A 23,585-nucleotide genomic window follows, 5' to 3' on the forward strand; every position below is an offset into this window, starting at 1 on the left:
TTAATTTTTTAATTTAATTTAAAAATTTTAACTTTTTATGTTATTTTTACGTTTTTTGTTGTTATTATTTTGTCGTGTGATAGACCTTGTCACGTAGATAGCGTGGGTATTTTTTATTTTGTCCGCAAATGGTTATTTTATTTATTAATTTAATTTAATTAATTGAACTTCTTTGTGCATTTTAAAATTTTGTTTTGGTTATTATTTTTGTCGTGTGTTCGCCGACACCCGGCTGTTTTAAAAAATTGATGAAGAACAGTTTTTCGTGATAGTATAAGTATTGGCGCCTAACGGCGCCGCACGTTTGCTACGCTCTCATGCTGGGGGCGCGCGGCGCCGCCCCAGCCCCATACTAAAAAACGCGATGGACCTTCTATAACGCAACCTAGAGGACAGTACCGAGGCATACCCTTCCAAGTATTGTCGGGTGTGTGAAAAATTTGACCGTATATCGCACGGCCAAGGGCCAAGTGGGGTACGCGACTGGAATAATTATAGTAATTGTTTGATTAAACTGAACTCAAATATTTAAAAAAGCCTTTAATATGCCAAAAAATGAACAAAAGTTTCATTAAATAATCAAGAAATTATTCGTAGCGAACAACACGGCTAGTGGCCTGCGCCGATCTGATATGGGTCGGCGGCGGCGTTTGACCCAAAATATACCGGCGGTGGCGGCGTCTTCGGCGTGGCCAAAATGACCGGCGGCGGCGGCGTACGCCGGCGTTTGTTTAAATTTTAGAGCTATTTCTTGTAGCGACAGTTTAAAAAACACGTGACCAGAAGGGCAAGGGCAAATACCAACTCGTACTAGTCCTTCCATGGACAAATTAATGTACTTCGCACAGGGACACCCCGTTCCCGAATATTTGCTTCGGGCGATTGTTAAATGTGTGCTCTGGCGGCGGAGTTAGGAACTATCTAACTAATGATAACCGGGGAAGAAGGAAAAGGGGTGAGGGGAGGGAAAATACAAATGTAGCTCAGCAGCTGGAAAACACGTGGGACTGGCTCAATTTGTAAAACGTTTGTTTTAATGTTTTAACGTGCGAAGTACATTAATTATTCCATGGTCCTTCCGAGGTAGGCCACTGGCCTGACGTCAAACGACATTCAAAATTATTCGCAGTTATGCCGGTTAAAATTCTGTTGAAGGCTCGATATTGGCTTTATATTTTTTTGGTCGTGCTCCTCGATAACGCTCTGCAGTTGCGTAGACAAGGAGGGTTCAATGTCAACCCCCTGGGCCTACCTTAACTATACTAAATTGACACCCCCTTCTCGACACCCCTCTTAATATTAACATTCTTGAACCCCCTTTGACGAAATTCTGGCTACGCCACTGACGCTCTGAGCCTTCCAATCAGAAATAAATCTGAGTTACGAATAATATCAATTTTGCTGCCGAAGGTTATCATCGCACGGTGAACATACATATTGCTATTTTGATATGTTATTTTCCATTTAAGTATAATTAAAGGTATTATGATGTGATTTTACAAACGTATTGGATGTCTAAAATGCAGTATATCAAATGCTTCATTTATTGAATTTCAAGTAAAAAATTATTATCAGTCTCGGATTGGCCATATAGGTAATCTGCCCGATGGCCTGGATTCCGTGGGCCTCCGTAAACATGGTAGCGTTATAGTCGTTAAAGCTGGGACCCTCAAGCCGGGTTTTCATGGACGCCTGTAGCTTGAAAAAGAAAAGATTGAGATTTTTCCATTTTGTGGGAAGCGTATACTTTATTTTATATTTCGCGCTCAAGCTGCAAGGAAAGCGCTTCGCGTTTTCACGATGCAAGATATTTCTAGCGTGCCGTTTGAGCTGGCGGCTGCCGCGTTAAATAAATATGGCGGCTCCGAATCGCGGACGTCTTTTGATTAAGAAAAAAATGTTATTACTTAAACTTTTAGTAAATATTAAGGCCAAAAACAATAAAAGAAGGTGTAAAACAAAACGATGGTAGGTGCACCCTATTTACATAATTTTGCTCAACTCTATAAATGCAACATTCACTGCATCTCTGTCTCGGTGTTCTTTTAATTTTCGGTTCCAAATTATTGGGTTATCCTTTACATGGCTTAGAAAATTGTTCTTCACTTCTATTTCCCTTTGTTGTTTTCTCTTCTTTTTCTATTTATTTTTGTTGCTTTTTGGTTAATTTGGTTGTGGTTGAACTCATTGTTATTTGTTTCGAACAGCGTACAATAGTGTGATAAGCCTCGGTACCAACACTAGCACATACTACATAACCATTGGCTGGCTGAAGTCACATGGACCGACGTCACGCGCGAAATTTTCGCTTGGGCGTAAAAATATCTAGTTGGTTTTGATCGGCGCTAGAAGCGTGTTCCAATCTATTTTCACACGCGCACGCTCCAAGTGCAAAACACAAGCGTTCTTGAAAACAGAAGCGATTGCAGCGTGAGCGCGAACTTTAAACTATTTCTTGCTCAAGCCAAACTTTTTCAAGCTAAAAGCGTCCATGAAAACCCGGCTTTAGTCTCCTAGCAACCAAAAAATATTAGACCCAGTCCGCCACTTATTATTATAATGCAATTTTAGAAAACATATCGATAAACCAAGCAACATTTAAATTTAAAGATTATTAAAATGTGGATAAGCCTTGGTTATATTAGTGACTCTCTCTATAGCCAAGATAGCAATGCTCGAATCTATTGACGCTAAGTGAAAATGCTATTACTCTGCGTCGACCGAAATCCGAAAACCCAAATTTGACGTTATTTTCGCGTCAATGAAAACCAAGCTTAATATACCAAAAAAAAAGGTGTATAAAGAAAAAAAGAAACGGCGGCGCGCCGTTCCTTGTATCAGCGGCGGCGGCGGCTTGCGCCGATTTTCGAAACATCGGCGGCGGCGTGATCGGCGCGTTCAAAATTATCGGCGGCGGCGGCGTTTAGCGGCGGCGCAGGCCTCTAAACACGGCTACCGAAACTGCAAGTGTCGGCGAACACATGACGAAAATAATAACAAAAATCGTGAAAAGGCCCAAATAAGGGAAAATAATAAAATAAAATAAAATAATAAAATAAGCGGTTGCGGCCAAAAAAAAAGGCAGCACAGCTAGATAATTCCTAAAATTTAGAAAACTTGTAATTTATGTAACCGGAATACCACGTGGTAAGTATTTTTTTACAAACTACCGGAATACCACGTGGAAATTATTATAGCTGAAAAACACGTGGTGTCGGCGAACACACGACGAAAATAATAACAAAAAACCTGAAAAAAACAAAAACAAAATTAAAATTTTTAAATTTAAATTAAAAATTAAATAATCATTTTCGCCAAAAAATTACCTACGCTATCTACGTAGCGCTGTCAAAATTTTCAGCAGTGACAATGCCCTTGAGAACCGCGAAGTCCGAATAACGAGGTGACCGTCGATATCAATATAAGTACATAACTTATTCGAAGCGCGCGCATGCGCAAAGGTAAAATAAGCCTGCGCGTTTCGAAACGAGCGAGAAGGTATTTTCGGACGCTCTCCGCCGGGTCATTGCCTTTCCCTCTGTTAAGTGTTCCCTGGTCCTTGTAAGTGCCTGTTTTGAAAAGGACGTAGACGCGAAAAACTTGTATTAGGCCTAGCGGAGTTTTTTTTGTGTCGTCGCGAAAAAAATGTTAGGCCTAACCGATGTTTTTTGCGTCAATGCTCGGCACATAGAAATAGAAATTAGACTAGAAGCACTACCCTTTCCGCCAATCCCAAGGGAAACAGGCGAGCTAGAAGGCTGACATTAGGGTGGAATCGCGATGTACGCGCCATCTGACAAACGCATTAAACATTGTCGCCATGGCTACGACGCGAATTTCGAAGAGGAAAAAAAAGGCCATCCACTGCGCATCACGTCGTGCGCAGCGGCTGTCTTTTCGTGTTTAAATTTTTGCGTCTAAAAGCATATCCACAAATATGGTTAAAAACTGCGCTTTTTCACATTGTAAAGAGAGATTTCATAAGTATGTAATATTATAGTAAATATTTTATAATAATCTCGGAATAAGAGATTTCTTTACACTAAGATTTCCTCTGAGAAATGCTGAATTACTAGGAAAATAGGTTTTAGCGGTAAATTGCGAAAATTAGACTCCATCTTCAATTACTTCATATGACTTTGTGTGTAGTAAACATTTTCTGCCGGATGAAATTTACTTTCATAATAAAAGGCACCAATTGAAAGCAGATGCTGTACCTACACAAGTAAAAATTACCCTATACATTCTGAAATAAAAAACTAACTGAAATATGAATAATTTCTTTATTGAAACAAGAATTTGAAAGAGCTCCCAAAAATATCTATTCCAGAACAAAGCATATTTACATCTTCTAGAGTATGTCAATTTATTGATTTTAGTAATTGTTATTTAGTTTCCCTATTTATCAGAGGTTATTTCAGAAAACTTACGGAAAAAGTGAACTACCGGAAACCACTCAATTTAACTTGACTAATACCAAAGATAATTTAAACTCGTACCCTAGATTCGAATACTGAGAGCTTTCCCATTCACGGTTTTGTTACGAAGCGTTTACCCTTTTCCGGCACGTGACCTCAGAAAAATCGGGCTCCATCGGTTGTGGCACAGCCAACTTCGATCACGCGCTGCCGCGTTATAGCGCGGCAGCGCGTGATCGAAGTTGGCCGTGGTTGCGGTAAGGCGCAAACCATGGAGCGAATTTTTTCTGAGTTCCGGCGGGAAGTGGGTAAACGCTATCGGCAACGCGCGAGAGAGTGATTTCGAATCTAGGGTACGAGTTTAAATTATCTTTGCTAATACCGAAGATTTTGGAATCTCATGTAGGCATATTTTAAACCACACTGAAATAATTAAAATTTAGTTAAACTGTGATGATTTGTGGTATTTCAGACTTACAATGATTGCGCAAAGTTAACGTGTGACTTTAATGGTGACACGGTAGATATAGTAGATTCTTGAAATTTTTATGATTTTCCTAAAGCTGTTAAAATAACTTAATATAATGTCAGATAAATAAAAAAGAGTTTTTAATACGTTGCCTATGATCTGTTTTATGTTATTCCACGTGACCATATTTACTTATTTAGTATAAATTGTTTCTATGAGATGGCGCGACTATCACGATTCCACTCTGATGGCAGCCTTCTAGCTGGTACGTCCCCGCCCAATCCAATCGTGCTTCTAGTCTAATTTCTATTTCTATGGCTCGGCATCGCGCAGTATTTGCAGTTTTGATAAATTAAACTTTAGGTATAACGTCTATGAGCACAAAGTACTTCGATAATTGACTGGTATTTTAATTTTGAAATGGTCGTAAGTCGTAAAATCAATTGAGCGTCGACGCCAAAAAATGGACCAAACCGAGCTTTTGCGTCAACGCCAAAAAATGGACTTAACCGAGCTTTTGCGTCGACGCCAAAAAATGGACCAAACCGAGCTTTTGCGTCGACGAGCAAAAAAATGGACTTAACCGAGCTTTTGCGTCGACGCCAAAAAATGGACCAAACCGAGCTTTTGCGTCGACGCCAAAAAATGGACCAAACCGAGCTTTTGCGTCGACGCCAAAAAATGGACCAAACCGAGCTTTTGCGTCGACGCCAAAAAATGGACTTAACCGAGCTTTTGCGTCGACGCCAAAAAATTGACTTAACCGAGCTTTTGCGTCGACGCCAAAAAATGGACCAAACCGAGCTTTTGCGTCGACGCCAAAAAATGGACTTAACCGAGCTTTTGCGTCGACGCCAAAAAATGGACCTAACCGAGCTTTTGCGTCGACGAGCAAAAAATTGGACCTAACCGAGCTTTTGCGTCGACGCCAAAAAATGGACCAAACCGAGCTTTTGCGTCAACGCCAAAAAATGGACTTAACCGAGCTTTTGCGTCGACGCCAAAAAATGGACCAAACCGAGCTTTTGCGTCGACGAGCAAAAAAATGGACTTAACCGAGCTTTTGCGTCGACGCCAAAAAATGGACCTAACCGAGCTTTTGCGTCGACGCCAAAAAATGGACCTGACCGAGCTTTTGCATCGACGCCAAAAAATGGACTTAACCGAGCTTTTGCGTCGACGCCAAAAAATTTATCTTGGTTTTCACTAGGGCGCGTCCAAATGAATTTTTCTAGGGGAAACCAAGGCTTAACCAAAACGAAATTTTCAAGTGAAAAGATAAGGTCTTTTATTAACACGCCTCTTGCGTAACTCGCCGCGCAGTCAGGGCTTCAAAATAGCCTTTCAATCACGGAACTGGGCGTCATTTCTTTAGACTTATAAGCCTCGGTTACCTCGTCGACACCTAAAACAATTATCGACCTGATTAGGTAGTTCACGCATACGCCGCGAGTGGCTTGGCGCTGTAAGGAACTTCCAGGTGACGATGGTGAAGAATCTTCACCGGCTAACGTTTGGCCAAGGCTTATTGGAAATGAAAACGCTATCACCATGAAATCTGACACTTGGGCGAAATAATGATATATTATTAAATGGGACTATTATAAACCTTCTGAAGGTAATTATTTTGAAATTTGAGATCAAAAACGCTTTTTCACTGGATTTTATAGCCTTCAACGTAACCAGGTCAAGGGCATATTTAGGGTAGTTTGGGGTTCAATGTCTCTAAAATGGATAAACGTAACATTTGCTAAGTCTCAAGGTGGAGCCTCGTGGAGGTGGTGCTATAAGGCCAAAAAGGTGATTTCACGGTTTGAACTCCCAACAAACAGATAAAAACTAATAGCTTGTCCTAAGTAGCTAAAGTATAGTGTTTGGTCTATGTAACCGTGTAAAAATTTACAGTTATTTCCAATAGTTAGGGCTCTAAAATTAATATTTTTCGGGGCCCGGGGCCCACTCTCGGTGGCCCTGTTGGTGATCCAGGGTTGACTGAAGTTGATATAAATCAATTTTTATATAGTATTTTTGAAAAAGAAAAACTATAATATATAATATATAAAAATATAATCTTTCTTGTACTCTCCCCCCCCAAATGTTGCATTGGATTCTACCTGTGGGTGGAGATTCTACCGAATTGTTTTTGTAAAGTACCAAAAAAGGTTTGTAGTTGGACCGAAAGCGAATAGGAAAGGTTACATTGTTGATTAGATGGAAAAATCTTGTACTTATGAGTAGTTTATTTCCTCTACCATTCATTCATAGTTAATTAACAGCGATAAATCCAGCGAACGCACGCCCGTGCATCAGGCTTTCCTTCATGACCCGGAAATTTTCGCGTCTCAAATAACATTAGTACCGAGAGGAATCCATACCTCTACTTGGAATGCTTATCTGCCGTATCGCGTATGGTAAGATCATTCTGACGGCTTTGACGGCGCTCCCCTCTCACGTTGTTGTTTGTTATGTTAACCTAAGCTACGTTCACACTTACCCCTAAATTCGCTTCGTTTAGATAACTGGTTTTTAAAACCAACGTGAGAAATCGCTTCGTGTTGGTTCGGGAAGAAACTCGTCCAAGTCAGTTCGCTTAGAATCGCTTTCAAAACGACAAGGCGGGGAAGTAAAATTGCTCGTATTTTCCAAAATAATGGGGATAAAATTCTAAATAATGTCAAATAATATTACTATATGTATAGTAAACATGATTAACTAATTGTTTTGGGGTACATTTTAGTATTTTCAAAATTCTAGTCATAATTTGAAATGACGTTAAGCCTTGGCTATAAGCGAATCGGGGTGAAGCGATTTCGCCAGTGTGAACCAAGAATTATCGTAGGCGGTCAAAACTGGCATACAAACCGACCTAACCTTGGTTTTAGGCTCTAGTGTGAACGTGGCTAAAGTGACGTCAAAAAAAACCGTCAGCCGCGATAAGCATTCCAAGTAGAGATATGGATTCCTGGTATTCATTATCAATTTTCTTAAAAATACTTTTTCATCTGGTGTTTTAATACAAACTAAATACTTCGATTCAAAATTATTCGAAAAACCGTTGTCATTTAAATGAAATGAAATTAATTAACCTTAAATTAGTCAAATTAGGTGGTGATTTCGAACGAAATCTCTAAGCCCAGCGGTCCTAGAGATATTTTTTTGAATGACCTTGAAGTTATGATTCAAGGCCCTTAAAATTTATATTCATTAAAATAAAGGCTATCTTTACACACAGAAAATAAGTTTGATGGAGCCAATTCTCTTATTTTTAATACGTTACTTAGTTATGGTAAATATTTAAAATGAGGGTTATTTTGGCTCAATGTAAATAACTTAGATGGAGCCAATTGTCGTACTTATTGGTATTATGTTACTTCTGGTAAATATTTATTTTAAAATTAAGTTTACCTTATCAGTATTATGTTATTTATGGTAAATATTTATTTAAAATGTAACTTATGGTAAATATTTATGGGAATTGTAACTTATGGTAAATATTTATTCCAAATGTTACTTTTAGTAAATATTTATTTAAAATAATACTTATGGTAAATATTTATTTAAAATAATACTTATGGTAAATATTTATTTCAAATGTTACTTTTAGTAAATATTTATTTAAAATAATACTTATGGTAAATATTTATTCCAAATGTTACATTTAGTAAATATTTATTTAAAATAATACTTATGGTAAATATTTATTCCAAATGTTACTTTTAGTAAATATTTATTTAAAATAATACTTATGGTAAATATTTATTTAAAATAATACTTATCGTAAATATTTATTCCAAATGTTACTTTTAATAAATATTTATTTCATTATTACTTTTAGTAAATTATTTAAAATAATACTTATGGTAAATATTTATTTCAAATGTTACTTTTAGTAAATATTTATTTCAAATGTTACTTTTAGTAAATATTTATTTAAAATAATACTTATGGTAAATATTTGTTCCAAATGTTACTTTTAGTAAATATTTATTTCAAATGTTACTCATGGTAAATATTTATTTCAAATGTTACTTATGGCAGGCTATCTTTACTCAATGTAATTAACTTAAATTTGCTCTAATTAATGGTCGTACTTATCGGTGTTACGTTACTTACGCTACAAGTGTAAGTAATATTTGAAATATTTGTCTGGTCACGGGTTGTGACCATTATCGTCCTTAATAAGCAAATGGAAGTAGAAAGCGGCGGCTAAAAATAGCAGCGCATTACACCGAGATCAGCTGACCGGGAGCTCTCGTGTCACCGGAATTGGGGCCCGCCGCTCCAGCCGCGGAATAAATGACGTACAACTACCTCGGCCCGACCCCGGCCTCAACGCGAAAGGCCACCGGGGTCGGCGAGATCATTTGGAGTTGGGCAACGGGGCTCGGAATTACATTGCGAAAGAGCACCGAAAAGGGAATGCTTTATTGATCGAATTTTATTTTTTCGGAATGTCCCTCAAAAGGGCAGTTAGGGACAATCTGTCGCTGATCAAATGTTTTTATCCAAATTTCCCGTTCCTTATTCGGGCCCGCCGAGTGCGGCGGGCCCTCGGGTGAAATAATCATTCGGGGAGAGAGGGCCCAAGCTGTGTTGTTCCAAGCGGTACATTTTTAATACGCTTTAAAATTTTTAGTACGAATATTATTTTTTTTTATTATTTTTTTATTTATTTACCAATAATTCTAATACAATTTCAAATCAATTTACAAAATAAAGTAGAACCCCACATAAGCAAAAGCTTGTAGGTAGGGATCAACAATTTTTTTTATACATAATTCACGACTTCACGCACAAATTGTTCGAATTAAAGGCCGACTACATAAATCTTTACGTAATAATTTTCGATTTAAAAATAAAGTTATATCTTGGGTAACAGCGAATGATATAATTATAAAAAATTACTTGATGTAGATCTTTGTTTGTATTTTCTTTTTTCGTTCCTTTTTGTTCTTAAAGGCCGACTACATAAATATTCGATTTACTCTGTCTTTCACTGGAAGTCGGCTGACTGCAATACACATGTGCCATGCAGTCAGCCTAGTTCCGCGGAAGGATCACAGGGGTTCCGAGAATTCGCAGCGCGGCCATCTTTTTTTTGTGTCAAGAGTCTTTTAAGATAAGTAAAAAAATTAGTTGGGGTTCCACCAGAATTAGGTGGATAATTTAGGGTTCCATAGAAAAATAAAATTGGGAACCGCTGCTCTATTGGAAGCGAAATTCAAGCTGTTTTCTTGGGCATTGTAATTGTTGATAGTAGCATAGGTAACATAATAACAATACGTATGACAATTAACGAAGATTTACAACCAAACTGATTTTCATAGTTATTGCGTAATCGAGATGTTTTCTCAGCACAGAGGCCTCTAGTGTCTAAAATATGCGAGACTTCCGCTAAGCCGAAATATCTGGTTTCCGATAGATAAGCGGAATATTAGGCTAAAATGATAAAAATTAAAAATGTTTCTATCACGCGCGATTCGCACGCTGGCTTCAAAACAAAGCCAAAGCCCCTCGCGACTCCAGAACGTGCTCTCCGATATTAGGCTTAAATTTTTATCAAAACGTAGTCATCCAAAACGGTAAGTCGCGAGTCCAAGTCACAGCTTGAAGAGAGTATCAGTGCCGAAAAAAGGTTCGGTTAGAAAATTAGCAATAAAGCAATAGGAAATGTCATACTTGTTGTTGTTATGTTACTTATGATAGTAGTTACAATGTCGGATTCAAATTTAAAAAAGGAAGAAAATTTGTTTCATAGATGGCGCACTAAGCGGAAAGTACGTTTTCCCCCAAAAAATGCTTTGAAAATACGTTCTGTGATTGGAGTAACTACGTTCCTGAAATCGCTCGGAACAACACTGGGCCGCCCAAGCCCTGATCAAATAATAATTCCAGCGGGCCCTTGCCCTGGCTAAAGGAAAAATTCGTCTTCTACTTGAGCTTTATTAAAGTCATCCTGACCCAGACCAAGAATGTATTTATTTATACTCAGACCTTGAGCTAGATCCGTCTCGGGGCCCCCTTTACCTTGGTCCAAGTTCCGGGACCCTTGGCTTAGCCTTTGGGATTGTCTAATTTGCTGAATTTCTGGACCGAAAAAATTTAGTTTTTTTCGAATAGTTTCTTTAAGTCGAAAATAAAGTAAAATATTTCAGTCCAGAAATTCAGCACTTCAGCAAATTAGTCAATTTGGTCCAGACGGTTTGAAAATTAAAGAAACTATTCGAAAATAAAGTAAAATTTTCCGGTCCAGAAATTCAGCACTTCAGCAAATTAGTCAATTTGGTCCAGACGGTTTGAAAATTAAAGAAACTATTGAAAAATAAAGTAACATTTTCCGGTCCAGACATTCAGCACTTCAGCAAATTAGTCAATTTGGTCCAGACGGTTTGAAAATTAAAGAAACTATTCGAAAATAAAGTAAAATGTTTCAGTCCAGAAATTCAGCACTTCAGCAAATTCGTCAATTTGGTCCAGACGGTTTGAAAATTAAAGAAACTATTGAAAAATAAAGTAACATTTTCCGGTCCAGAAATTCAGCACTTCAGCAAATTCGTCAATTTGGTCCAGACGGTTTGAAAATTAAAGAAACTATTGAAAAATAAAGTAACATTTTCCGGTCCAGAAATTCAGCACTTCAGCAAATTAGTCAATTTGGTCCAGACGGTTTGAAAATTAAAGAAACTATTCGAAAATAAAGTAAAATTTTCCCGTCCAGAAATTCAGCACTTCAGCAAATTAGTCAATTTGGTCCAGACGGTTTGAAAATTAAAGAAACTATTGAAAAATAAAGTAACATTTTCCGGTCCAGAAATTCAGCACTTCAGCAAATTAGTCAATTTGGTCCAGACGGTTTGAAAATTAAAGAAACTATTGAAAAATAAAGTAACATTTTCCGGTCCAGAAATTCAGCACTTCAGCAAATTAGTCAATTTGGTCCAGACGGTTTGAAAATTAAAGAAACTATTGAAAAATAAAGTAACATTTTCCGGTCCAGAAATTCAGCACTTCAGCAAATTAGTCAATTTGGTCCAGACGGTTTGAAAATTAAAGAAACTATTGAAAAATAAAGTAACATTTTCCGGTCCAGAAATTCAGCACTTCAGCAAATTAGTCAATTTGGTCCAGACGGTTTGAAAATTAAAGAAACTATTGAAAAATAAAGTAACATTTTCCGGTCCAGAAATTCAGCACTTCAGCAAATTAGTCAATTTGGTCCAGACGGTTTGAAAATTAAAGAAACTATTGAAAAATAAAGTAACATTTTTCAGTCCAGAAATTCAGCACTTCAGCAAGTTAGTCAATTTTGTCCAGACGGTGTATCAGGTAGTAGCTTCTATGTAGGAGGAATTCTTCAAAATTCAGCGGTCCAGACGTCCAGAAATTCAGCAAATTAGACAATCCCTTAGCCTTTCAGCCTAGTCGTGAATCCAGCATTAGAGCCGTGCTTGAACCATAATCCCCTCCCCCTAAGCTTTCTTCAACCGGAACCAAACAATTGCTTGTCTTAATTGGCCTTCTTTGACCTTGTCATTCGGTATAAAATCCTGAACACTCCTGACCAACTCTTTTACCAGATAAAGTTACCCGTGATAGTTCAAAGATTGATCTTGGCCATTGTCTAAAACTGATGTTAAAAGGTTAATCTTTCTCTAGCGTCACCCAGTTCAAACGCCTTTTGACTAAACATCTTTCAATTTTCAAATAAGAGCGCCCACAGATCAAAAATTACTTCACAACTTATGGACTTTGAACTCAAGCTCGCGCTGAAAAATCATCATTTTAATGATGTTATTACGAATGACGGTGTTTAAGGTACTTAAAGGATGAAAAAATTGGCGAATAAGTAGATTAGTCCATTATGAAAAGGGATAAAAAAGCTGAACCCTAAACAAATTTGAAGAAATTTAAAAACTTACTAATAGCTCGTACCGATAGGTCTTCGAGCAAACAAAAAGACGCGAAACTCGGACCAAATAGATCTTCGAGTTAAAAACCAAATTAAATTAAATAAATTAGCCAGAAACTCAACGGTAGACCGGTTTCGTCCTATTTGGGACTCGTCAGTATCTATTTGGTCCGAGTATATTTGCAGCGAACCTTGTGCTTTTTTCAAAAATGGAACACGGATGTTTCAATTGTCAGAATGATGCTAATTAGCATAAAGTATATTTGCCTTTAGTAACACAAATATTTAAGTAAAACGGTGGCATTTGTTTAAAAAAAAAGGGCTACAGACAGCGAGCAGTTTAAGAATATTAAACAGGGAAGGAATTTTTGTGTTCGTACGAAATTTTCGGAAATAATTTACTTGACGTTTTCCAGGTTTTCCATTGTTGTACAATTAATGAAAGGTTTGAGGCAAACTCTTGCAAAATGTTTCAAAAAATTATTTGACAGATTTTTGGGTCAATTTAGAATTTCTTGACTTTCCTCTGACTTTTTGAAACCATTTTCAAATTCCCTGGCATTTCTCTGACTTTTTGAAACCATTTTCAAATTCCCTGGCATTTCTCTGACTTTTTGAAACCATTTTCAAATTCCCTGGCATTTCTCTGACTTTTTGAAACCATTTTCAAATTCCCTGGCATTTCTCTGACTTTTTGAAACCATTTTCAAATTCCCTGGCATTTCTCTGACTTTTTGAAACCATTTTCAAATTCCCTGGCATTTCTCTGACTTTTTGAAACCATTTTCAAATTCCCTGGCATTTCTCTGACTTTTTGAAACCATTTTCAAATTCCCTGGCATTTCTCTGACTTTTTGAAACCATTTTCAAATTCCCTGAATTTTTGGGGCCATTTTCAAATTTCCTGACTTTTTGGGGCCATTTTAAAATTCCCTGACTTTCACATGACTTTTTGGATTCATTTTCAATCCCCTGACATTTTGGAACCATTTTCAAATCAACGGACTTAAATTTCCCCTGAACTCTTTCATTCGCCCAAGTTATCACGAAACAATAATTTAGTGTTAAAATACTTTATGCTTTTCATAGCCGAATTAACCAACTAGAATTTAACTAGACTTATTTCATATATTGTTTCGTTTATTTATTTATTTATTTTTATTTTATTTTAAAGGGCAACAGAATCATTTGATAACTCTTTTAACAGGTAAAATTCAAGAGTTTTCATGATTTCAAAACTAACTTCCGCCATTTATGGCTTTTCGATTTATATACGAGCCCAGGAATCCATACCTCTACTTGGAATGCTTATCGCGGCAGATTTTCGTCTCGATGTGGCTGACGGTTTTTTGACGTCACTATGTTAACTTAACAAACCACAACGTGAGAGGGGAGCGCGTGCAGAGGGGATTTTTTATCTCGTAGGCGGGGCCAAAGCCGTCAGAATGATCTTACCATTCGCGATACGGCAGGATAAGCATTCGAAGTAGAGCCACAGTTCATCAGGTGCTTTCCTTTAATTAGCAGACGATTTTCTATTATTTAGCGTTAGCGTCTGCTTAGCAGACCACAATACAACAGTTTCTCGGGTTGAAACTGAAAAGGCTAATTTTATCAATACAAACAGCTTTCTTAATTAAAAAATACGTTTTATCTCAATATCTTGAACTTATATACGAAGGGTGTGGTCAATATTGGAATCATTGGAAGGTTGCGAAAATACCAAAGGTTGTATTTACTTTGAACCTTTAATTCCCATTAGCAGATTGCTTAAGCCCGTTTTAGAGGACCCGTACGGGGAACGTGATGAAGGATTACAAACTGTTTGCACTACACTTTCGTCTAACCGGTCATTACCGGTCTGTTATTGCCGTTTGCAAATTGCCTAGCGTAAAAAGGACATTTCCTTCAACACCCAGTTCTTGTAACAAAGAGTTGAAAATATAACAGCACTATAAACTTTCCAAATGTTAAATAAAACTGAAAAATTCAAATACTAAATTTGGACTTTTGACTTTAAATTAATTATTTAGGTTCCAATATAAAAGATGCTTTCTTTTCGCCTGTTCTCGGACTAAAAGCGTACTCTATTTACCCTAAAACGTTTTATTCGCCTGTTCCGGGGATGAAAATTACTCTGCCCCATAAACTATTCGCTTGTTCCAGAGTATTAGGCTACTCTTTTTACTCCTTCTGAAAAGGAGGTGTAAAGGAGGAAATCGGATTTTGTCATCTGCTAGCCAGAATTTATCTGTTAAAAAACGCCACAGGCAGCCATTTTCGAAAAACGAATTTACTTCGACTCAAACTATTCGCCACCACAGAATCGGAGCAAAATGACTTCAAAGCCTTACTCTTCTTACAATACTCCCAAATCCCGGAACAAGCGAAAAGAATCCACCTTTTATAAAGTTGTTATTTGCTACCAAGTATTTATTTATTGATACTTGGTAATCATCATTACCGTCACAGATCAGGAAGCAAATAACCACGTGACCACCATGGACGTCTTGATGTCATGGCCGACGCAAACTTGTTACCACGACAACGAAAATAGGCCACACCTTTACGAGCAAAATAAAACGAGTGTACTCACTTCTCTGTTAATCTCGACGGCTGATCTCGTCTGTTCGACGGCGATTCTGCGCAAGAAGTCTCGCAGGTATCCGAAGGTGATGAGCACCCCGTAGCCCAGGTACGTGAGGAAGGCCACCCACAACGGGATCTCTTCGAACTCTTCTTGCACTTTGGAGAAATCGGCGACGCATTCCGACACGCCGTTCGCGATCGAGTGTTTGTCTTCGACATGAATACGCTGAAAATAAAATGGATCTGTATTTCACTATCTAAGAACTATGAAAATATAAAATGCTGTCACCATGAAGTTACACTTCTTAAACTCAGTCAATTGAATGGCGCTTGCTAGCCACGATCAACACACACGTGGAAAACGTGGTTAGACTTTAAACACTCTATCGCGGTGTTGTGTACAAATTTCATTCGACGGGGGGGGGGGGAGACAATTTCCGAATTTTGCCCTTCCGACGGCAGTATTCGTGTTCCTAGTTGGTAAAGAAAAAAATATTCCTTCCAAATACTGCAGACAGCTAATTTACTTCCACTTTTCTATTACAAAATGTTCTAAACAATAATAATAATTAGATAATTTAGATGAATCGATCAAAATTTAAACCGCTATTAGCAAAATAAAATAAATAATAGTTCGTAATTCTTAGGATAGATGGCGTTGCCGTTCTCCACAAAGTCACGTGCCTACCATCTTTTCAGCCCCCCTAGACTTTATAGTTTCGCCTATTGTAGACCAGAAAATGGACGACTTTTGACGGGTTGCGTTCTCCTTGTGTGGGGTGCTGTGTTTGTTGCTCCTAGCTGTTTGGCTCTATATTTTAATATAATCCTGAATAATTTGAGTCTTTAAATTATAATTTATTATTTTTAATATCTATTGTTCTTATCAGTATTTTTAGAATTATAATACTTCAGTCAGCGAATTAAAATTTAAGAAAATTATTTTCCCATTTTTGAATCTTTAATAGACCTTACTATAAAGTAAGATTCGCCTTATCCTTTTGATCTTGCCGCCGCGTCATGGGTAACGTATCGATGACGTTTTACTACTAAAAGCCCTGGACATACGAATAAATTCGTAGAGGCACCCGGTTTTTAAGCATAACCTGAACTGAACTGAATGTATAGGCATTTAAGGGGCCCCAAAGTTCGGTGGAAAAATGTGTGTAAAGTCAGTAAAGTGCGAAATTTACGGTTGACTCTGCCCGCCTCTTCCAAGGCCGAGTGAGGGCTTGGGGGGAAGGAAAAGCATGCTCAATTTTCTTTTTTTTTTTGCCACCGAACTTTGGAGCCCCTTTAAGTTACAAGTTCAGCAAGCATAGCCTTATTTTATGGCAAGGCCTATTAGTGCTTGGGAAAAAGTAGCGATTTTGCATTTTTCCGGTGGCAGACAGACTTTTAAGGCGTTTTCAATCTGATAAAAGTCACATCAAAGTACAATGTTCTTACAAGTAGAGTACCCGAGGTGTTAATGGGCCGATTTTGTTCAAAGTCGGGCGTAATGTAGACCTATATGAAATATGAAATTTCCCAAAAGGAGACGTTGCACTACCCATTCGATTTGCTATGGCAACCGAAAATGTTTTTGATCACTTAAAACAATAAAATCTCCATTTAAAAAAGCATGGGATTTTCTCGGTTTCACAGGATTCTAGCTACGAAAATTTTGAAATTTTTTTAAAATCACGGGACCACATTTAGGTAAATTTCATCAAGTTTGGGTAAATTGAAACATTTTTAGGGTAAATTTGTAACAAATTTTGGGTAAAATAAAGAAAAAATCTTATTTTGGTTGTAAGTGGTCAAAAACAGTTTCAAAAACATGACAAATCGAATGGGTAGTGCAACGTCTCCTTTTGGGAAATTTCATATCTCATATAGGTCTACATTAAGCCCGACTTTGAACTAAATCGGCAATAAACATCTCGGGGACTCTCCTTGTTAGTTACTTCTATGTGATTCGAAAAAAAAACATTCTGAATAAATATGTTACAGACTTCTGATATCAAGAATGTATTTATTTATAGTAAGGGATAATGAGTATATTGAGAGGACTTTTGCTTCCAATTAACTTCATCTGGTCTGCCATTACATTCCCTTTAAGAGCCAATCATATCTAGCTGGTTCGCGTAACCAATACGGTATTTATTAAGGTTTGATTATTTTTATTAACTATATACATTTTTTAATAATAATAAATTTTATTATATTATTTACGTTATATATACAATGATAATATTTATTTATAAATTTTTGAATAAATTCCACGAAATATAATGTGGAAATATTTTAACATATTATGGTTCAGCACACTGTACGATTTACTAAAATTTAAGAACGGGAACACTGCGAGCCTGGCGGCGGAACTAGCTTCCGTTAAGGAATATAAAAAAAAACTACTGACGGCAATCAGATTAGTCAATTTGAACATTTTCAGCTTCTCAGCCTCTCAGGTGTATTCAAACTACCTGCACAGACGAAATAAAAGTGACAAAAATCGTTTTCAGACACGTTCAGAAGGGTATTTCTCAAAAACGCGCTAGTGTTATCTGAAAATTTTATCAAACATTTCAAGAACTCTGCCCCTAATTTTAATTCCATTTACTAAAATTGGTTGATTTACGCGCAAATACTCAAAAAGGTGATTTTAAAATTTCAAATGAATTAGTGAAAAAAAGCCCAAAGTCGCACTATTTTGGCTAGAAAAGGTAGAAGAAATCTAAAACCAAAGAAAAGTAAATTTGAGTTATACTAAATGGCAGAACTCTAGTATTTTAAACATCATTCTTATAGAATTAAATTTTAATTTCACATACTGTTACAAAAGTATATTTGGTGATAATATTATTATTTTTGTTCCGAACGAACATCTAATCTTAGATTATTCGTGGGGTACTATGGTGTTAAAATAATTAAAAAATATTTTGGGAATTTAAATCCATTGGGGATTCGTTTTTACGTAACAACACAAAATTTGAAAAATGTCTACCTATATCTTGGAAGGTTTCTTACTAAATGAGGGTTTTTCACACTGTGATAGTTTTTTAATAATTGCCAACTAGTATAACCAAAATAAGGTCGTATAATTATACTTTTTCTAGCCAAAATTTAACGTTTTGCGGGAATATTTTACAATTATTTTAGTTTTCTTTAAATACGTTTATTTTGAATTTGCGTGTAGATTAACAAATTTTAGTAAATTTAATTAAAATTAGGGGCAGTGTTCTTGAAATGTTTGATAAAATTTCCAGATGATACTCTCGTTTTTGAGAAATACCCTGATCTGAACATGGCCGAAAATTAGTTTTTACAATCTTATTTCGTCTGTGCAGAGAGTTTGAATACACCGAAGGCGCTGAAAATGTCCAAATTGACTAATCTGATGGTGTACTATCCATTGCTGTCGGTAGTTTTTTGATATTCCTTAACGGAAGCTAGTTCCGCTGCCAGAGGTCGCAGCCAGGGGTCGTTCTTATATTTTAGTAAATCGTACAGTGTACTGAACCATAATGTGTAAAATTATTTCCACATTATATTTCGTAGAATTTATTCCATAATTTGTGGTTTCTGGAACCTAGGAGCAACAAACAAAAGGAGAACGCAGCTAGCCTTTAAACACGCTAACGCGGTGTTGTGTACAAATTTCATTGGACGAGCCTTTACGCTGAACGTTTTACGGACGGGGGGGAGACAATTTTTTAAATTTTCCCCTTCCGACGGCAGCAGGTGCTATAAAGCGTCTAACCAATGAAAAATGTACGCGAGAAAATACACGACGTTTAACGGGTTGCGTTCTCCTTGTGTGGGGTGCTGTGTTTGTTGCTCCTAGATGGTACACGGTGTGGCGCTCGTAGCGTTAAAGTGAGTTTTAAAGAAAATTGGGCAAATTTATTAAACCATGTCATGGTTTACCAAAAACGACTCGATGACGTCACGAATCGTTGCCAACGTTTCAGAGCGTAGAGTAATCCACTCGCATTGAGTGGAAGGCCCTATGGAAGCGCATGAAACATTAATCCTAACGGGCCAACTTGTTTCCGAGGCGTGAATAAATAGGCCTATAGTCCGAAGAGCGATGGTGTTGTTTTTACATCTTTTAGAAAATAAACTTGCTTTATCCAGATATTGTACATTACCTTTAGGCCAACTTGTTTGAAAACAAGACGTTGCGTACGAAAAGTGTTCACAAGTTTCGCTGATAGCCTTCCACTCTTTGTGAGTGGCTTACTCTATAGTTTCAGAGGGTATATGTGAACGAGGCTTATAGTTAGTCATTATCCCTAACTATAAATAAATATATTATTGGTTGTAATTAAAAGGGCAGACTTTACTAATTTAAATCCTCAAACAACGAACACTTAAATCCTCAAACAACGAATACTTAAATCCTCAAACAACGAACACTTAAATCCTCAAACAACCAACACTTAAATCCTCAAACAACGAACACTTAAATCCTCAAACAACGAACACTTAAATACTCAAACAACGAACACTTAAATACTCAAACAACGAACACTTAAATCCTCAAACAACGAACACTTAAATACTCAAACAACGAACACTTAAATCCTCAAACCACGAACACTTAAATCCTCAAACAACGAACACTTAAATACTCAAACAACGAACACTTAAATACTCAAACAACGAACACTTAAATACTCAAACAACGAACACTTAAATCCTCAAACAACGAACACTTAAATACTCAAACAACGAACACTTAAATCCTCAAACCACGAACACTTAAATCCTCAAACAACGAACACTTAAATACTCAAACAACGAACACTTAAATACTCAAACAACGAACACTTAAATACTCAAACAACGAACACTTAAATCCTCAAACAACGAACACTTAAATACTCAAACAACGAACACTTAAATCCTCAAACAACGAACACTTAAATACTCAAACAACGAACACTTAAATCCTCAAACAACGAACACTTAAATACTCAAACAACGAACACTTAAATCCTCAAACAACGAACACTTAAATGCTCAAACAACGAACACTTAAGTACTCAAACAACGAACACTTAAATCCTCAAACAACGAACACTTAAATACTCAAACAACGAACACTTAAATCCTCAAACAACGAACACTTAAATACTCAAACAACGAACACTTAAATCCTCAAACAACGAACACTTCGGACCTTTCAATTTCTTACGAGTCTTTCCTGTTCTACCTAATAAATAAATTCAATCTACTTACGCGGCAATGAAAAAGCACAAGCCTAAGATAATTCATAACGAGAAAACAGACGAAGCAGCGGCAGTTTTAAGCTAGAAAGACGCGTTTATGATGGGAAACAATGAACCACTAATTTCTCAGATAATGGGCGATATTCGAACCCAAACACTACGTAGTGCGTACAATTCTACGGGTAGAAATATTGAACAAATTGCCTTGATGTCTTGCATAAAACATCTAATTAGGGTCTGACAATAATATTTATTCATTAGGGGTTCCGTAGAATCCTTAATGAATACTAATACCACAAGTATCCATTAAATTATAATAAATAACACCAATATATTAATTTTTGTGTAAAAACTGATTTTAATAATTTAAAACTATTTTAAAATGGTCGAAAATACATGAATTTAAAGAAACACTATCCTGCTTATATCGATATTCGCTGATTTTTCAAAACACGTTTGGGAAGAAAACATATCAATGGCTAATTATCTCTACATAGCCTAATTTACGAAGTTAATGTTTATAGCAGTCAATTTTACATTTAAACTCAATAATTTATCATAATTTCGAAGAAGTAAGTATCAGTTTTCATGACTAATATGCGAACTTCATAATCCGGTAGATAATGTTTTATTTGCCAACGAGGTTGGCCGATCACTCAAATTATCACGTTTCTTTTATGGGAAACATCATTGAACCGTTGCCTACGTTATTATAAGGGCCCGTTTACGGGAAATTTCTTCAAATCACTTCCGGCATTTTAGTTCGATAATTTCGTCCACTAGGTTCTCTAGTATCTGGAGGACCCCGTTGCCTAGGCAACGACAAGGTTTTAACTTTTAAAAGTCAAGACCCATAAAAGCATATGGCGTGAAAACTGCTGAATTATAAAAAAATTTAGCTTTTAAAAATAATTTAGTTCCCAGAATTTAAGAAAAGGACACACTTCATTAATTTAAATGGTTTTAATATAAATTGCTGTTCTGTCTAACATTTCGAAACCCGCTTAATAGTTTCAGATCAGAGAGTCATTTTTCGTGAATCAGAGTCGGAGTAACAATTCATCGCGTGGTTAAAATGTACCTTTTTTGGTCAGCACCTATGTGAACTTCTCGCGTTGGCCGCTAGGTGGTTCTACGCTATCTGAAAACAATAACTAGCCTTTGCCGTTTGCATAGAGCTCTTAAACTGATGGATTTTCGTCTGCTAAGCGGAATGTATCTGAAAAATCCAGAAGTTTATGAACTGAAAGGACTCATTGGTTCGAAAACAGCGAGGTATTTTCTTTATTGATAAATAACTAAATTAATGGAAACTGCTTTTATTCAAGGACCGGTAAAAGGTAAACCCATCAGTGTCTATGGATAATCAGACTTCGCCCGCAACCTGAGGCGTCTCTTAGTGGTCTATCCACGTACCTCATTCGTTGGAGGATCCGAAATTTCGCCCTCCCTTTCAAGGTTTTCGTTGTTGTTTGTTCGGTCAACTTGGAGTTTGACGCGTCCCTTTAAGCCTTGGTCCTTCAAATCGATTCGCGGAACGTATGAATTTTCGTACAACGACGGCGTTTCATCTCTGAAAACATCAGCCGCGGATTTCGATCCGGATCGACGTTCGTTATCTTTGCAATCCACGCAAGAGTTGAAGTTCCTCGGAAGTAGAAAGGTGTCTAAGCCGACCCATTTTTTCAGACTATCTCTAATCTCCATAATGTTATTCGAATATCCGTTCCTTCTAGTTTGAGGCGAACTTTTCATGGCGTATTCGTTCACTGTCGAACTCATACGAAGATCGGAAATGTGATTTTCTAAAACCATAGCTGGTTTTTTTTAAACTTTCCTCCGTTAGCGTTCACTTTCGTCGGCGATTTGAAATCTTCTAGGCCTAATAATAAGCCTATTCCGTCAGAGACGCGCTCGAAGCGAACGGGGTAACGATGATTCTGCCGCAATAGGTTCCTCCGGTGACGGGAGTGGCCGTTGTACGTATGCGCCGTGGACTCTCCGGATTCTCGAGCTTAATTGAAGCGACGCGTGGTCTGTAAACAACATGAAAAGGAACGATGAATGCCGGTGAAGCGTTGCAATTTCTCGTTCAATAATCGAAAAATCCACAACGACCGTTTTTTAGGCGAGATGTGGAACGAACTCGCTAAATCTCTCGAGTATATATATATCCCCCTCCCCCGCACGCCGCCACTCTCCACCCACCTGACTCGCCTTATCTTGGGGAAGGTCGACCCAGAGAGGAAGAAATTTCGATGAGCGCGCGAGATTAGCGACGTACGCCCGCTGCGGTTTCCGAAGGAACTATTTATTAAACAAGACGCGGCGACCAAAGAGACGGGTTAAGCCACCCCTCGGAAACGCGCAGGGGGAAACTCGTATTAGTTGTACTCTGTACAATTGACACTCCTACACAATTATGAAGGATGGATTAGCTTGTCTATTAACTAGATGGTCAAACATGTTGTGGAAGTCTATTTATCGATCTTTTTCGCGTGTTACATTTAAATGACCATACCTCTACTTGGAATGCTTATCGCGGCAGATTTTCGAATTGTTGTGGCTGACGGTTTTTTTGACGTCACTACATTAACTTAACGTGAGATGGAAGCAGGCGCAAAGGAGATTTTTTCTCTCTTAGGCGGGGCCAAAGCCGTCAGAGTGATTTTACCATACGCGATACGGCAGGATAAGCATTCCTAGTAAAGGTATGAATTCCTGAAATTATCGATAAGTTAATGGTCGGTAAAAAACATGTAAATGTGCCTTTAAAGGGCACTCGAGCGTTTGAAAAATTTTGTTGAAAATTTAGCATCTCATTCTCTTATGTATCACGTGATTCACGTCCTAAACGAGTGTAGGTGGCGCTGCGGCACTAAGTTCTTCCAAAGTAGAGCCTATGATCTAGCGTCTGCTATTGTCAAATTAGAGAAAAAAGCCTAAATCTGAAGTAAAATTAGAATAAAATGCAGATTTAT

General features: G+C 37.3%; 1 protein-coding gene across 1 annotated transcript in view; it reads right to left on the reverse strand.

Moving 5' to 3' along the window:
* The window catches only part of LOC149943269 (serine palmitoyltransferase 2-like), a 52,717-nt gene extending 29,967 nt beyond the window's left edge, over window positions 1-22,750 (reverse strand). Inside the window, exons 1-2 of the mRNA XM_090178589.1 lie at window positions 22,021-22,750; window positions 15,393-15,611 (exon numbers count right to left, since the gene is read on the reverse strand). Coding sequence (XP_090034715.1) covers window positions 15,393-15,611; window positions 22,021-22,419 — 618 coding nt within the window. The 5' untranslated portion in view covers window positions 22,420-22,750. The remainder of the gene's footprint in view (window positions 1-15,392; window positions 15,612-22,020) is intronic.
* Window positions 22,751-23,585: the final 835 nt, after the last annotated feature.

This window comes from Leiobunum rupestre, chromosome 6, assembly GCF_980474605.1.
Source record: "Leiobunum rupestre chromosome 6, qqLeiRupe1.1.hap1, whole genome shotgun sequence".
Taxonomy (NCBI): Eukaryota; Metazoa; Arthropoda; class Arachnida; order Opiliones; family Sclerosomatidae; genus Leiobunum; species Leiobunum rupestre.